Consider the following 17,721-nt stretch of genomic DNA (forward strand, 5'->3'; position numbering starts at 1 on the left):
CACACACAGTGTACACACAGTTTACACACACAATGTACACACATAGTGTACACACACAGTGACGAGTGTCGCTGTCTTCCTGCTGTCTCACAGCTGCCGTGACGAGTGTCGCTGTCTTCCTGCTGTCTCACAGCTGCCGTGACGAGTGTCGCTGTCTTCCTGCTGTCTCCACAGCTGCCGTGACGAGTGTCGCTGTCTTCCTGCTGTCTCAAAGCTGCCGTGACGAGTGTCGCTGTCTTCCTGCTGTCTCTACAGCTGCGGTGACGAGTGTCGCTGTCTTCCTGCTGTCTCACAGCTGCCGTGACGAGTGTCGCTGTCTTCCTGCTGTCTCCACAGCTGCCCGTGACGAGTGTCGCTGTCTTCCTGCTGTCTCAAAGCTGCCGTGACGTGTGTCGCTGTCTTCCTGCTGTCTCCACAGCTGCCGTGATGATTGTCGCTGTCTTCCTGCTGTCTCTACAGCTGCGGTGACGAGTGTCGCTGTCTTCCTGCTGTCTCCACAGCTGTTGTGACGAGTGTCGCTGTCTTCCTGCTATCTCCACAGCTGCCGTGATGATTGTCGCTGTCTTCTTGCTGTCTCTACAGCTGCCGTGACGAGTGTCGCTGTCTTCCTGCTGTCTCCACAGCTGCCGTGACGAGTGTCGCTGTCTTCCTGCTGTCTCACAGCTGCCGTGATGAGTGTCGCTGTCTTCCTGCTGTCTCCACAGCTGCCGTGATGAGTGCCGGTGACTCCAGGTTGTCTCTGGCCACTGCCGTGATGAGTGCCAGTGACTCCAGGTTGTCTCTGGCCGCTGCTGGAGCTCACAGGAACATTCTGGTGAGTCGCTTTTAGGGGGGGCTCACCGGTGCTCTGTGTACTACTATACACTGTACACTACTATACACTGTACGCTATACTATACACTACGCTATACTATACACTGTACACTATACACTGCACACTACACTGTACACTATACTATACACTGTACACTATACTATACACTGTACGCTATACACTGTACACTATACTATACACAACTATACACTACATTACTATACACTACACAACTATACACTATACACAACTATACACTACATTACTATACACTACACAACTATACACTGTACACTATACACAAATATACACTACAATTACTATACACTACACTACTATGCACTACATTACTATACACTACACTACTATACACTCACTATACCCTACACTACTATAAACTACAGTACTATACGCTACTATACACTATGCACTACTATACACTACAATGTAATATACACTACTATACACTACAATCGGTCCTGGGCCTCCCCTAGGTTGACTCAAAAGAGTAGCTGGTGTAGCGGTGTGTCGTAGTAAACAAAGCCACTGGGGAGACAAAGGCGGTTCGGCGTGGTGCTGGCCACCCACCCCCTCATGTGCCACAGTGCCGGCAGCCTTGATAGGTGCTTCTCTTCGCTAACAGCACTTGCCCCTATAGCCTGCCGTGGCTACACGGGGGACCTTTGTGTCTGTGTGAGTGATGACATGTGGCTCCGTGATGCCTCTGTCCGCTGGGATGCAGCTGAAGCCGGTGCCTGCGATGCTTCGTCTGCTGCAGTCGGTCGGTGTCGAGGGCGACACATTCACGTGGGAGCAGGTGGGTCCCATCACGACCACCAACACCATCATCATCTGCGTGGCTAGGAGATGTTGACTACCTCGCCTGGTGAACAGGAGGTCGTGGGTCCCACCATCATCATCAGGGTGGCTAGGAGATGTTGACTACCTCGCCTGGTGTACAGGAGGTCGTGGATTCCATCGCGACCCTGACACCTGCTGTATAATTTGGATTTGCAGGATTATCACACATGGCTACGTGCGGTGCGAAAGAAGTTCAACATAGTACAGACGTTACACTCACCCACCCACTCACCCAACCACTCGTCCACCCACTCATTCACTGACCTACTCACTCAGCCACCCACTCACCCAACCACTCACCCACTCCATTTACCCACACACTAACACTCACTCATCCAACCACTCACTCATCCACTCACTCACCCAACCACTCACTCTACTCACCCTCTAACCCATCCACTCACCCTCTAACCCATCCACTCACTGACTAGTCCATCTCTTCCGCCCATGCCACTAAATCACTGATCCACCCACCCACTCACTGATTCTCTCACTGATCCACACACCCACTCACTGACCTACTCACTCACCTACCCACCCACTCACCCACTCAATCACTCAACCACCCACTCACTCACCTACCCACCCACTCACCCACTCAATCACTCAACCACCCACTCACTAACTCATCCACTCACTCACCCACTCACTCACCCACCCACCTACTCACCCACTCAGTCACCCACTCGTGTGTGTGCATGCATGCGTGTGTGTGTGCATGTGTGTATGTGTGTGCGTCCCATGTAGGCGCACCACTACGTGGGACAATACATCAAGCGGAGACAACTTTACGATGTAGAGAGGCCGTACCTGGTGAGGTGTGGCGGGGACCCCCTGGGGGAGGTGTTTGGTGTGGAGGGATTCTCACTCAGAGATCCCAGGTGAGGGAGATACAAAGAGGGTGGAGAGAGAGTGGGTGGGTGAGTGAGTGTGGGTGAGTGGATGAGTTATTTAGTGAGTGAGTGAGTGGGAAGGCTAGTGGGGGAGTGAATTATTGAGTGGATGGGTGAGCTGTTTAGTGAGTGGGCGAGTGATTGAGTGGGTGAATATTCTTTGGTTCTTTCACTAAAGTCACGTAGATAGAAAAATTATAATAAAAAAAGTGAAATAAAAATAAACAAGCACAAGAGAGAGAGGGGTGGAGAGAGAGAGAGAGGGGCGGGAGATAGAGCCTGCATCCAAACCCAGCCTGGATCTCCCTGTCTCTCTCTTCCAGACACTCGGTGGCAGCGCTGTTTGTGAAGTCATTCTCCATAGTGACGGCCGACAGCAGGCGAGGTGAAGTTCCCCTCCCTCCTCCTCACTCCCTCCCTCCTTCTCACTCCCTCCCCGGGTTCATAGCGCGACGTAGCACTAACTACTACTACACTACCGCTACCCATATACAGTCACACACTCACTCACACACTCACACATTCACTCACTCACTCTCTTCTTTTTCTTTCCCTTCAGCCGGTGTCAACGTCACCACCACCTCCACCACTTCCTCTCCATCTTGCGCTCCAACCGGTGGTGGTGCTGTTGGTGTGGTGGTGGTGGTGGTGTGGGTGGTGGTGTGGGTGGTTGTGGTGGTGGTAGTGGTGTGGGTGGTGGTGGCGGTGGTGTGGGTGGTGGTTGTGATGGTGGTGGTGTGGGTGGTGGTGGTGTTGGTGTAGTTGGTGGTGTTGGTGTGGGTGGTGGTGTTGGTGTGGGTGGTGGTGGCAGTGGTGGTGGCGGTGGTGTGGGTGGTGGTGTTGGTGTGGGTGATGGTGGTGGTGTGGGTGGTGGTGTTGGTGTGGGTGGTAGTGTTGGTGTTGTTGGTGTGGTTGGTGGTGTGGGTGGTGCTGGTGGTGTGGGTGGTGCTGGTGGTGTGGGTGGTGCTGGTGGTGTTGTCGTGGGTGAGTGCGTGGTGTGCCGGAGTGAGCCGCGTAGCTGCACGTTAGTTCACGGCGACAGCGGTCACCTTGCCACGTGCCGCTGCTGCGCCTTGGAGCTGCAGCGGCGTGGCATGGCCTGCCCACTCTGCCGCACGGAGATCCACTCTGTGGTGCACACGTTCCTGTCCTGACACGACACACACACAGACACACACAGACACACACACAGACACAACAACAACCGCCATTCGCCACTAAGTGGCGGTGACGTCACCACGACGCTTGTGCCAGGCTATGTGTACCCTGAGGCAACGTGAAGTGCAGAACGTCCGCTGGCAGGTCACAGGGCAGACCCAGGTGCCACGGGTCGACTGACTGAGATGACTGGCTGATGCACCACTTGTGCCCCCTACTGTGCCAACCTGCTGTGCTTTAGCCACCCGGCGCTCCGCTCGTTCTGAGCATCGCTCCTCCGCCCTCCATTGTTGTTGGAGTGCGACTACCTCTAACTGCCCAGTAGCATCCTTCACGAGCCTCCTCCACAGAGGCCGATCTTGACACCGCTGGTACCAGTCATCGGCAAGTCCACTCAGCTCCACGTCCTCCTGTACCACATCACTCCATCTCTTCTCTAACCCGTGCCGCACCCGCTTAGCCCCCTCAATCCGGCCGAACAAAAGCTGTTTCGGCATGCGGTGGCAGGGCATGCGGGCTACATGACCCAGCCATCGCAGCCTTGCCCGCTGGAGGAGCTCACCGATGGGACCTTGCCCAGATCTTTCAAGGATTTGTGAGCTCCTCACACAATCCAGTCTGGTTAAACCCAGGATGGATCGTAGGCAGGCCAGCCTAAATGTTTCTAACCGGCGAAGATGTTCCATTAGGGGGGTCCACGTTTCGCAAGCGTAGAGAAGGGAGGGAATGACCGTGGCCGAGAGGACCTGAAGCTTAGTGCGGAGCGACAGACCAGGTAGCTTCCACACAGCGTGACGCAACCGATGAAAAGATATTGCCGCTCGACTGATTCGGAGTGAGACCTCTGCTGTTAAACTGGAGCCAATCATAAGCACACTTTCCAGGTATGGGAAACTCTCCACTCTCTCCACAACTGCCCCATCACCGATTGGGAGTTGTGGGGGTGGAGTGTCCGATGGTACAAAATACACAGACATACACACACAGACACACACACACACAGACATGCACAACAATAACAACAACTGCCATTCGCGTCACCACGACGCTTGTGCCAGGACATGTGCCCCTTGAGGCCACGTGAAGTGTCGAACGACCGCTGGCAGGAGGTCACGGGGCAGACCCAGGTGCCACGGGTCGACTGACTGAGATAAGATACACACACAGAGACACACAGAGAGACAGATACACAGACACAGATACACACAGACACACAGACACACATAGACACAGATACACAGAGAGAGAGAGAGACAGATAGATACACAGAGAGCGTTTGTTAATTTATGTCTCCTTAAGGACAATTTAATGTTCATGTTTTTACCTCAGAATGTAAAAAAAATGTTCCTCGTAATGTTCAAAATATTTTTTTGTCTACCTCAGAATGTTTATAAAAAAATTAACCTCAGAATGTTATTTTTTTACCTCAATGTAAAAAAGATTTGCTTTTACCTCAGAATATAAAAAATGTTTACCTCAATGTAGAAATTCTATTTTTTTACCTCACTCGCACTCTTGAATGCGTTTATTGCCGTTTAATATATTAAACTTTTGCACATTTTACCTCATCGTTTCCTGGCATCACTTTACGAGTTCACCGTGTGTGCACTGTGTGTGTGGGGAGCGTTGGTGCGGCAAAGCAAACCCCTCCAGTGAAGGCCCCCTGTGTGGCATCTAACAGACTGTAGGGGCAAGTGTCTCTTAGCAGCTCGCAGCAGCTGCGACCACCGTCACGACAAAATTATCTTACATCCACGTCCACCCTCTGTGAATATTCACACGCACGTGGGAGACGCGCTAACCCATCCCTAGCGATCCGAGTGGTGCGTCTTAAGAGTGCGAGGATTATTCTCCTGGCCGCTCTAACGCCGTTCCCACTCGACGAGCGACCTGACGGAGCTGCTTTCACTTGGTGCAGGGCAGGCCGCTCGCGTGGATCAAGATTGGCACAGCAGCTCAGTGGGGGGCTCCCTTACACCCTGGTGGCAATACACTTAGTTTAGTTTTACTTAGGTCTCTGTTAGTGTGGGTCTCTCTGGGTATCTGTGTGGGTCTCTATGGGTCTCTGTGGGTCTCTGTGGGTCTCTATGAGTATGGGTCTCTGTGGGTCTCTGTGGGTATGGGTCTCTGTGGGTCTGTGTGGGTCTCTATGAGTATGGGTCTCTGTGGGCCTGTGTGGGTCTCTATGAGTGTGGGTCTCTGTGAGTCTATGTGGGTCTCTGTGAGTATGTGTGGGTCTCTATGAGTATGGGTCTCTGTGAGTGTGTGTGGGTCTCTATGGGTCTCTGTGGGTCTATGTGGGTCTCTATGAGTATGGGTCTCTGTGGGTGTCTGTGTGGGTCTCTATGAGTATGGGTCTCTGTGGGTGTCTCTGTGGGTCTGTGTGGATCTCTGTGAGTCTGTGTGGGTCTCTATGAGTATGGGTCTCTATGAGTCTCTGTGGGTCTCTGTGAGTATGGGTCTCTATGAGTCTGTGAGTCTGTGTGGGTCTCTGTGGGTCTCTGTGGGTCTCTATGAGTCTCTATGGGTCTGTGTGGGTCTCTATGAGTATGGGTCTCTGTGAGTATGGGTCTCTGTGGGTCTCTATGGGTCTGTGTGGGTCTTTCCCCCCCCCCCCTTTATCCCCTGGCCGTCGCCTCCCCCACGGGTGCAGCCACGCCCACACCTCATCCAATCAGGAGTCTCTGGCTCACGGATGACGCGTCACCTCCGGCTTCCGGCGCTCAGCAGCACTTCCGGGAGCGTGGAGAGTCCTGGGAGTCGGCGGCTGCGTCACGTGACGACTCCCACGTGGCTGCGTGCTGCCCGCTCCGTCCGTAGTTACCGTGAAAGACTTGAGACTTGCTGTATTTAGACTATATCGTGACATATTGAGGCGTTTAAACAATCACGGTTTGTTACTTGAACGATTTCCCTTCCCGCCGTGTAATAATGGACAGTGTTTGGTAAGACTTTGTTTTGTTTTTCATCATAACGGGACACATTTTTTACATTATTCCACATGCATAGCGGGGGGTAGGGTGTGAGCTTGAGACGTTTGGAAGCCGGTTTAGCATGAGCACTTTTAAGATTTCGTCAATAATGCAATCGGTGTTGCTCAAGCAAATGCATTATGAAGTTTGCACACGTGTCAATAACAAATTGCATTTATTTTTTACACATGGGAAAATGTGTTCATTTTTTTTTTTGCAAAAAATTGCAAATGTAGTTTCTTTTCCAAGTGTTGTGAAAATTCTGCCTTTATTCTTAATGCTCTGTTGAGCACGAAGTGCCCGTGGCGTAACCTGTGGTAATCTCCATATATATGAAAGGCAAAGTTGTGATTGTGTGTGTTGTCTGTACTTCTCCACATGCAACAAACTGGAAATTTGCCATGTGGGTACTTTCCAGACTGTACACCATGCACAAATTATGAAAATACACTTTTGTATAATTTTTTTAGGGGGGGGGGGCTCAATAATGTATTTATTTTTTGCACGGCAAGTGAGCTGTGACGTCAAATCTGTCACGTGACCACTTGTGTGCACCCAGCACGTGCCTGTCCGAGTAATAAACTCCACTTGTGTGTACCCAGCACGTGCCTGCCCGAGTAATAAACTCCACTTGTGAACACTTGTGTGTACCCAGCACGTGCCTGCCCAAGTAATAAACTCCACTTGTGTGTACCCAGCACGTGCCTGCCCGAGTAATAAACTCCACACGTGAACACTTGTGTGTACCCAGCACGTGCCTGCCCGAGTAATAAACTCCACACGTGAACACTTGTGTGTGTACCCAGCACGTGCCTGTCCGAGTAATAAACTCCACTCGTGAACACTTGTGTGCACCCATCACGTGCCTGTCCAAGTAATAAACTCCACTCGTGAACACTTGTGTGAACCCAGCACGTGCCTGTCCGAGTAACAAACTCCACTCGTTAACACTTGTGTGTACCCAGCACGTGCCTGTCCGAGTAATAAACTCCACTCGTGAACACTTGTGTGAACCCAGCACGTGCCTGTCCAAGTAATAAACTCCACACGTGAACACTTGTGTGTACCCAGCACGTGCCTGACCAAGTAATAAACTCCTGAGCACAGGGCGCGAGCGACTAACCAAGACATGGACAGAAGCGAGTGGTGGCAAGGCGAGTTGGCAGACGACGTCTACCGCGTCCTTCGAGAGAAGGTATCCGCCTCTCTCATTAATAGGCCTCCTACACGCAGACGCAAATCCCACGGACTGATTTACACGGCTTGTACGTTTGAGTGCTCGACTCGCAGTGGGAAAGTTGCAAGTTCAATCCTGGCCAGCGGGTCGACCCGGCCCCCTATCTCTCCGGGGACTATAACACGAGCGATACGGTACCTTGTGGAAGAATAAAAATGGCTGTGCTTTGGAGGTACGGATCTCCACACCTTATGGTTTTTTTTCATCATAGGCTGAGGACTACCGAATGAGTTCTTCGCCATCTTTCACTCGCTTGAACAGGGAGACAATTTGGCCCGTGGCTTTTGTCACTCTTGGTTTGCGTGACAGCGAAAATTAACTGCTATGGCCGACCGTAACCGGGCACGTCGCCTCCTTAGACCCCCAGAATAATCTATTATCGTTTCAAAACACCTCTTGACCTCTTGACCCAACTCTACAGCGTCCCAACTGCTCTCCCAACCCCGTGTCCTCTGTTTTTTCCCCCTCGCAGGAGCTGTCGCTGCCTCGGTTTTGCGCACGCTCGCCCAAGCTGCACCTCCGTCGCCACTTCGTCGACCTCCTGGCAACTCTGAGCGAGCAGCTGCAGCTGGGTGTGGCCACGCACCACCTGGCCATCGCGATGTTAGACGTGTTCATGGACCGCCACGACATCACCGTCCTCTGCCTCTACACCTGCTCAATCTGCTACCTCATTATAGCAGGTCGGTCAATCGCTCACGTGCCCACCCACCCACCCGATCACCCGATCACTCGCTCATCTCTCGCTCGTACGCTTGGTCGCTTGCTCACCGTCGGCATGCGTGTCCCTGACACCCTGCGCAGCCAAGTTCGAGGAGATGGATGAGCAGGTGCCGCGACTGGACTGGGTGAACCGGCTGGAGGTGATGACCAAGCAAGGGCTAAGTCTGTCCAAGGAGGAATTGCAGCAGACGGAGGTAGCTGCATGCCCCTATTAATTCGGCATGCAATGTTTCACCCCAGAACCGTTCCATGCATTGTCATGATTGAAGGTCACGATTTGATTCAAGAAACCAATTGTTTCGTCTTGTTACTTTACAATCTTACTCTGTGGGTCTGTCGGTAAAGTCATGTAGATGGAAAAATAATTTTAAAAAATCACGACGTTTCGATGGCACCACAAGCAGTTGTCCTCAGGTGATTGCTTGTGTTGCGATCGAAACGTCAAAGACCCAAAGAGTATGAACACATCATCTCTGTTTCATGCCAACTAATTATTCTGTAAACAATTTGAATGTACAGCCCGAATTTGAATATAGAAGCGTGTCTTCTTACTAGATAACAGGAAGGCAAAAGCTGCAGAATAACATTACCACAGCAGACCTGACGAATGAACGTGGAGTGGTGCAGGAAATTCTCCCTTCCTATGGTGGGGCTCAGTCTCTCCGTAAAACAATCACCCCGTGACGATTTGCTTGCGTTGCGATCGTAACGTCGTGATATTTTTTGTGAATTTTTCAATCTACGTGGCTTTACCGAAAGACCCAAAAGAATATGATGGTCTTCTTTGGTTCTTTCGGTAAAGTCACGTAGAATGAGAATAAAATAATAACTTGATAAAATAAATAACACAATAATGAGAATATTATTGTGTTATTTTATCAATGTATTATTTTATTCTCATTCTACGTGGTGACTTTACCGAAAGAACCAAAGAAGATGAATCCTTGCAGTCACGAAAGCTTTAAATCGAAATTTAATATGATGGTCATTGCATTTACCCGTGCAGACGAAGGGCCGAGTTGACTCCTTGACCAGACATTTGAACTGTTTTGCGAGCCACGCACCAAATAAACCCTCCAGGCAACACGCAACAGCGTGGCGGACTGAATGCTTCACGGAGTGGTGGCAGCTGTGCCGTGCCAGCCCACTCTCCCGTCTGCCTCCCCCCTGCACAGTTCCTGCTGCTGTGTACACTCGACTGGAACCTGTGCACGCCCACAGCGGCGCACTTCGTGGACTACTTCCTGTGGCTGTCGCGGCATGAGGACGCCCCGGCTGGAGGCTCGTCCTACCGGCACGCGTACACCATCAAGTACACGGCCCACTTCCTTCAGCTCGCCCTGCAAGGTGCTCGCAGAGCTGTAGAGGAGCGCTTCGTAGGCACCGGCCTTGCAGCGCTAAGGTGACCGGCGACAGAAGGGGCAGTGCCTGAAACGTCACCGAATATATATTTTTTTCCAACGTCGGAATGTTGATTTTCTTAGCTCTTTCGGTAAAGTCACGTTGAAGGGAAACAATAAAATAATTAAATATATAAACAATAAAAATTCTCACGACGTTTCGACCATAACACAAACGGTCGTCATCAGGTGTGTCGGTTTGCATTAATTTATGTATTTTAAAACGGGGTGTTTATTTAAAAAAACGTCAGCGCCACGCGCAGCGATTTGGCAGTTTATTTAGAAGGACGAGTCCATCTATGTTCTGAAAAGAGGAGGGGGGAGACGAAAAATTAATGTATGCTGTCTGAAAGCCACCGTAAGCGTGAACAGGTCTTAATTGATTGTTCACGCTTACGGTGGCTTTCAGACAACATACATTAATGTTTCGTCTCTCCCCTCCTCTTTTCAGAACATAGATGGACTCGTCCTTCTAAACAAACTGCCAAATCGCTGCCCGTAGTGCTAACGTTTGTATAAATAAATAAATAAACACACACAAATACCGTTAATAAAATAAACAATTTAATGCGAACCGACACTTCTTTCAAATGTTTCTTGCCGTTGCTTTTCACACCTGATGATGACCGTTTGTGTTATGGTCGAAACGTCGTGAGAATTTTTATTGTTTTATATATATTTTATTATTTTATTGTTTCACTTCAACGTGACTTTACCGAAAGAGGTAAGAATATGAATTACTGCAGTCACAAAAGCTTTAAATCAAAATTTTAGTCGGAATGTTTGTTCAAATGTTCAGGGAGCCGTTGGCCCAACGTTCCTCATTCACTGGGTGCTTGTGCGTTTAAGCGTCTGTGTGTGTGCCTGCCTGTCATTCCTGTGTGCAGGGTAGAGGTGGCGTAGCGGTTAGCGCTACGCTGCAGCTACGACCCTGGACACCCTGGTCCCTCGCCCGCTCATGGCTATCACCGGTGACGATTATCTGAACCGGTCCTGGGCCTCCCCTAGGTCGACTCGGCCTCAAATGAGTAACTCATTGCGGTGTGTAAACATCGCCAGCACTGGGGAGACAAAGGCGGCCGGGCGTGGTGCTGGCCACCCACCCCCTCGTGTGCCACAGTGCCGACCTTCATAGGTGCTGCTACTCGCTAGCAGCACTTGCCCCAACAGTCTGTTAAGGCTAAACGGAGGGTTTTTGTCTTTGTTTGTGTGTATGCAGACCACGTATTCCTGAGTTTCCGTCCATCCGTGGTGGCGGCTGCAAGCATAGCATTGGCCCGTATAGAAGTGAAGCTGCCCTCTGCGTGGACTCTGTACATGCAACACTTCACTGGCCTTGCCTGGGAGATGATCCTGCCATGCGTGGAGCAGCTGATTTGGTGATTTGCACTACAAAACAACACAAAGCTCTCCTAAGTGACCGTTTAAGAGACCTATTAAGGCTGAGTTGTGGCTCACGAGGCAGCAACGTGCTCTTTTCTCTCCACAATTTTTGTTTACAAACCAATACCGGTTACCCGTTAAAGCCGAATTTACCCAAGGAAAATTGAATACAGGTTATGCGTCGCTGCCCGAACCATCACTGCTGCCCAAACCATCACTGCTTTAAGATTAACTGTTAGTCAAAGTGAAAGTTGTCTCCCAGGTCAAATGAGCGATGTCGGTGGGACCGAGGTAGTCGTGTCGATTCAACATTCACACAGTGGAGGCCAGTATCTCCAGAGGACAAATACTGTTGTCAAGTTGGCATGACGAGAGACTACTAAAAACAACGAGTATGCCATTTTCTTTGGTTCTTTCGGTAAAGTCACCGCCACGTAGAGTGAGAAAGTAATAAAATAAAATAATAAAATTCTCACGACGTTTCGGCCACAATGCAAGCGGCCGTCTTCAGGTGAATGGTACAGACCTGTTTGCGTTGTGGCCGAAACGTCGTGAGAATTTTATTGTGTTATTTTATTATTTTATTCTCATTCTACGTGGTGACTTTACCGAAAGAACCAAAGACGATTAATCCTTGCAGTCACGAAAGCTTCAAATCGAAAAGAGTATGCCATTGTGCAACAGATGGCAAATATTTTAAGCAATATCCATTACGACTAAATGAAGCTGATATGTGGATTCCTGTGCGTGCGAATTTCACGTCCTAGTCCATCACGGATGCCCTGAGACTCGGTGAGGCGCTCCAGCATTACCCATGGTGCCTTGTGACTCATTGGTAGATGGGCCCTTATGGTTGAGGTTTCTCATCACCTTGCTGAATTAAATAAGCAGATGAACGCTAAACGATTAGACATTCCTCTGGTGCTGTTGCTGGCTTCTTAGTATTTTGGGCCTGTGCTTAGCAACCGTTATTTAAACATAACAACATTAAGTTGCACACTCTTAATTTTTAGAGATTGGAGAGTATGGTTTTCAGATTTTGCCCCAGGGTTGTTTCCACTTATGTTATATTGAGGACAAACTACTACAAACGACAGTACTATGCAGTGGTGTTAATTACTGCAGTACATCCTAGATGTTTTTATTGATGTTAAATTATTATATTGCTGTCAAGGGCACGGTGTGATATTGGGTTCAAGGATCACAAGATGGGCGTGAACCTAACATGATTAGACCCACAGGCATGGACCTGTGTGTGTCAAGATGGGCTTGAACCTAACATGATTAGACCCACAGGTATGGACCTGTGTGTGTCAAGATGGGCTTGAACCTAACATGATTAGACCCACATGCATGGACCTGTGTGTGTCAAGATGGGCTTGAACCTAACATGATTAGACACACAGGCATGGACCTGTGTGTGTCAAGATGGGCTTGAACCTAACATGATTAGATCCACAGGCATGGACCTGTGTGTGTCAAGATGGGCTTGAAGCTAACATGATTAGACCCACAGGCATGGACCTGTGTGTGTCAAGATGGGCTTGAACCTAACATGATGAGACACATAGGCATGGACCTGTGTGTGTCAAGATGGGCTTGAACCTAACATGATTAGACACACACAGGCATGGACCTGTGTGTCTGTTCTAACTCTACGTCCTCCCCCTGTGTTCGAACTCTTCAGTAAATACAACTTCAACAGGAAGCAGGTCATGGAGCTTCAGGAAAATCCTGCTGTCCACTCTGAGCAGCCCTCCCACTCAGCCTCAGCCATACCACGTGTGCCTCTTCACCAGTCAACTCTACAGCAGCAGCAGCAGCAGCCACAGCCACTACAGCAGCAGCAGCAACAGCAGCAGCCACAGCAGCAGCAGCAGCCACAACAACAGCAGCAGCCACAGCAGCAGCAGCAACAGCAGCAGCAACAGCAGCAGCAACAGCAGCAACAACAGCAGCAGCAGCAACAGCAGCAACAGCAGCAACAGCAGCAGCCACAGCAGCAGCCACAGCAGCAGCAACAACAGCAACAAATGATGCAGCAGCAGCAACTGCAGCAGCAGCAGAAACCACAGCAGCAGCAGCAGCCACAACAACAACAGCAGCAGGAGCAATAGCAGCAGGAGGAGCAGCAGCAGCCACAGCAGCAGCCACAGCAACAGCCACAGTAGCTGCAGCAGCAGCCACAGCAACAACAACAACAGCAGCAGCAACAGCAGCAGCCACAGCAGCAGCAGCCACAGCAGCAGCAGCAACAACAGCAGCAGGAGGAGCAGCATCTGGTGCCCAAGTCGGTGCAGACGCCACCTGTGGAGGTGGGTCAGGAGATGGAGTCGTCGTCGCCGCCGCTGCCGCCGCCGTTCAGCAAAGAGACCCTTGGCAACATTTGGGATGACCACGTTTTGGCCGCGCAAGCCGTGTGTCAGCAGGAACCTGGCCATCGAGCCGCACAACAGATAGATCGGCAGGCTGTGCGGCGATTGCTGTTGCGTTTTCGGCAGGGCACCGATTTCAGGAATGCAGAACATGGAGCGAGTTGTCGGTCAAAGCTGAGCTCGTCAGAGCTTTGGTCGGCAAGCTGTGGGGGTGGGGGGTGTTCAAGGAGGCTGTAGATTACCGGCAACGAAAGCGTCGCAGAATCTTTGCGACGGTTGCAAATTTCTATTAATGAGGCGTCGTGCCGCACGCAATCCTGTGAATATCGCAAACCGACTTCCGCTGGTCAAGAGGCCAGCCGAACGCCGACAAATAGTGGGTCGGCCTGCAGTTAAAAGCCACGCTGTTGGGGCCCGGCTCCGCTCTGGCCATTTTATGTTTGGCCATGAATTCAAATGGCCAAAGAGACATAGTAAGAAAATATCTTCAAGCCTAAGTGAGCATTGGTTGATGCTTATTTTCACGGGAGTTTCTCAGCCAATGAAGGTATTTTTTAAGGACACGTCTGTGAAGCGATCGTTGCCGTTCCACAAAGCGGTACTTACTGCGTCAATCCCGGAGGAATAATTGGTCGCGAAAGCCTGCGTGTTAAACTGGAATAATTGTAGAATCTACCTCTTGTGTGGGAATTGAACTGGCAACTATCTGGTTATAGGTTGGACACTTTTATCACTGCGCTACACTGAACAACATTACCAAATACACTGAACATAATGTGCCATCTGTTTAGCCATTAAAATAAAAAATAACCATGCATGGAATTTGTACCAATCTCATGTCTCTGTTTCGGGGCATAGTGTTAGCCCAAAGCCACCCAGACACTTCCATTAAACAGTGCGAACTGTGTCTGCTACTTGTTTTTATATATTGCGACCTTATAACTTATGCACCTCTTAGAAAGAATGTGTATTAATGAAATTACGTGTAATTGTAGGGATGGCAGAGTCAGGTTCGAAGTTTTCTGCATCGACATGTGAAAGATGCTGCTACGGACAGGTGTAATGCTGTAATTTCATTGTGGATAATTATGTACACTTTAAATGGGCACATTTAATCCTGTGTGTGACTGGGTGACAGCATTTAGGTTCAGAATTATCTCTTGCATGTGAGACAAGGGAATCATTCATTGTATTAGACTATTATTAAATTTAAAAAAAATTATGTTTCTGATAAAACTGTCTTCCTACTCAAACGATCATGGCAAGATATTCGTATTTGTGGTCCTGATCCAGTGTTGGTAATTCCTCTAATATCACCAACAAAGAGTATTTAAACCTGTAATTGACGAAAAAATCCGATCATAACAGCGCAGGTTGTAAAATCATGTTTTACTTGCAAATAAACACGAACGGTTTCTTCTTAAGCAGTGCATTGTGGTTCTCTTACCTTTGGTCACTGTCAAAATAAATCTGAGCAAATCTGACCGACTGTCAGGTAGCACCAATACAGAGATGGGTAACTCTAGGCCCATTTAGTCATTGATCAGACTCATCAGTGTGGTATCATCACCAATACAGAGATGGGTAGCTCTAGGCCCATGTAGTCATTGATCAGACTCATCAGTGTGGTATCATCACCAATACAGAGATGGGTAACTCTAGGCCCATTTAGTCATTGATCAGACTTATCAGTGTGGTATCATCACCAATACAGAGATGGGTAACTCTAGGCCCATGTAGTCATTGATCAGACTCATCAGTGTGGTATCATCACCAATACAGAGATGGGTAACTCTAGGCCCATGTAGTCATTTATCAGACTCATCAGTGTGGTATCACCAATACAGAGATGGGTAAATCTAGGCCCATGTAGTCATTGATCAGACTCATCAGTGTGGTATCATCACCAATACAAAGATGGGTAACTCTAGGCCCATGTAGTCATTGATCAGATTCATCAGTGTGGTATCATCACCAATGCTCACTGCAGTAAAGACTGCCTCTGGCAAGTGTTGTATATATAGGTGTTATGAAAATTGATGAAAATAATGAAAATTAAATGAAATTTGAGATTTGCATAATTTATCCGAAATCATGTTAATTAGTGTAATTATGTGCATAAATTATGCTGATTCGAGAGATAATCGTATTAATTTATGCGAGTGGGCGTGGTTATGATAATGCAGGTCGTTATGGATTATCAGGTCGAGCCTCGGTGACTAGGATTGTGTTATGAATTTGAATGACGCAATTAATCGTATGCAGTGACGCAGGCGTTGTGAGCGTGAATGAGAGAGAGTCGATTCGACTCTGCTCTTTAATTCCGTATTATCGATAAGGATACGATTACTCTCGATTGAACATTACGAATTATGTGTGTTATGGATTATGTGGTGATAGTGTGCTTATGATAGGTCCCCAGGATTCAGATCTCATACGCAGAACAATATTATGCAGAATTTCGGGAAGAATCACACACAAACCTTCTGCTTTAATCAATTTTATTTCTAGCTAACTTTAATTTTTGGATAATATGAAAAACTCAATCTCGGGATTTTGGAATTTCAACACAGCGTTAACACGATACCATCACGATTGCGTTGTTTCACCTCGATAGCGGCACCTGTGGTTAATTCCCGACGCGTAACGCAATCGATCGGTTGTTGAGAGAGAGATTAAAAACATGCGAACTATTCTATCAAACCTTAACTTTATAATATGCAAACTCGTATGCTTGAATTGTTACACAACACGGCACTTGGTCTTTGATTCGTATCCAATCCTTAATACATTCTGATATGCGAAGTTATTATGCTTGAAATCGTCAGCACAGTACCACGTTGATGTTCGTTCATTGATTCATAACGATTATGAATTTAAAGCGTTCGACTGTAATACTTCTAATTGCCTTATCAACACCACTCGATGGCCACAATGCTTCGTTACTTGAATTGTCACACAAAACAGCATTCGGTCACTGATCATGCGCGGCCCTTAATGCAATTATTGTCACGTTGTTAACAATAGGATGACTGATTATTATGCAACGCTACTCGTTGACAGGGCACTCCAACCAGTATTATTCTTGGAGGCACAAATATGCGTTTGAATTCGTTATTTCATTCGTGGATACCGGCAAGGTTATGCAGAAAGACAAATATTAACGAACGACTCAAGTATTCCTAATCAACTTCTCAACGCGACTCAATGGGTGGCGATGTTTCCTTTTGAGATCCTTATCTCGGGCCAATCTTTTAATTGATTGTGGCCAGACCCCTGACAGGGAACCGGTTGAACAAGCTCTCTATCCCCGCGAGCGGCGCTCCGTGGTGAGGAGCCAAGAATTAATCCTTGTTAATGGGTCAGTTGGTAATTTATGCGGTTAGAAGTACAGCCCCAGCACAATATTACAGAGAAAAATTATGAACACTCTTAAAAACGATGGATTATTCACTCGGTCGTTGCGATGTTTCCACAATCACGGATGGTTCAATGGCTTGAGGTTTTTAGGCTTTGTTAATGACCCGTGTGTGTGTGTGTTGAATGGTGTGAGTGGTGAAAGTGTAGGCCAATGTTCAGAATCGATTCTTTGCGTCAAGCAGACGTCTGGTTTGTGTGTAGTGGGGGGCAGTGTATCATACGTATCAGTTGATTCTTCTTTCAGTAGTTGGTTCGGACTCGACGGACGTTGGTGAACGAGTAGATGCGTTGTTGTAGCTGAGATGACCGTCTGGTAGACGGCGTTAGAAGCACGCCCGCAGCGGCGCGCTGGTGCTCCGTCGTCGGCGGTTGTAGATTGCAGGCTCACGATTCGCTCGTGGTGGCGCTGGCCGCTAACAGCGGCAGCGGGTCGCCAATTGGCGACACTCGCCAATTCGGCGAGTTGTAGAGACGTTTCCGGCGTC

At 48.9% G+C, this 17,721-nt stretch overlaps 2 protein-coding genes across 2 annotated transcripts; both read left to right on the plus strand.

Annotated features, from left to right (window-relative positions):
* Positions 1–712: 712 nt before the first annotated feature.
* Positions 713–6,546, plus strand: LOC142908613 (protein Mdm4-like). The gene is made up of 4 exons (XM_076059380.1): positions 713–814; positions 1,557–1,631; positions 2,423–2,556; positions 6,405–6,546. The coding sequence occupies exons 1-4, from the start codon at positions 713–715 to the stop codon at positions 6,544–6,546; spliced, it is 453 nt and encodes a 150-aa protein (XP_075915495.1).
* Positions 6,476–10,064, plus strand: LOC142908614 (cyclin-J-like). Its single transcript, XM_076059381.1, has 5 exons — positions 6,476–6,671; positions 7,806–7,893; positions 8,408–8,618; positions 8,740–8,852; positions 9,834–10,064. The coding sequence occupies exons 1-5, from the start codon at positions 6,658–6,660 to the stop codon at positions 10,062–10,064; spliced, it is 657 nt and encodes a 218-aa protein (XP_075915496.1). The 5' UTR covers positions 6,476–6,657.
* The last annotated feature ends 7,657 nt before the right edge of the window (positions 10,065–17,721 follow it).

This window comes from Petromyzon marinus, unplaced genomic scaffold (assembly GCF_048934315.1).
Source record: "Petromyzon marinus isolate PM22_M1 ecotype Great Lakes invasive population unplaced genomic scaffold, UKy_Petmar_22M1.pri1.0 PM_G_Scaffold_10, whole genome shotgun sequence".
In the NCBI taxonomy this organism is placed as follows: domain Eukaryota; kingdom Metazoa; phylum Chordata; class Hyperoartia; order Petromyzontiformes; family Petromyzontidae; genus Petromyzon; species Petromyzon marinus.

Excerpts from the sequence above, each read along its gene's own strand:
- LOC142908613 (XM_076059380.1), top strand. The coding sequence starts at position 713 with ATGAGTGCCGGTGACTCCAGGTTGTCTCTGGCCACTGCCGTGATGAGT. Across the intron at positions 1,632-2,422 it reads ACACATTCACGTGGGAGCAG|GCGCACCACTACGTGGGACA; the intron begins GTGGGTCCCATC and ends CGTCCCATGTAG. Across the intron at positions 2,557-6,404 it reads TTCTCACTCAGAGATCCCAG|GAGTCTCTGGCTCACGGATG; the intron begins GTGAGGGAGATA and ends TCATCCAATCAG.
- LOC142908614 (XM_076059381.1), top strand. Across the intron at positions 7,894-8,407 it reads ACCGCGTCCTTCGAGAGAAG|GAGCTGTCGCTGCCTCGGTT; the intron begins GTATCCGCCTCT and ends TCCCCCTCGCAG. Across the intron at positions 8,853-9,833 it reads AGGAATTGCAGCAGACGGAG|TTCCTGCTGCTGTGTACACT; the intron begins GTAGCTGCATGC and ends CCCCCTGCACAG.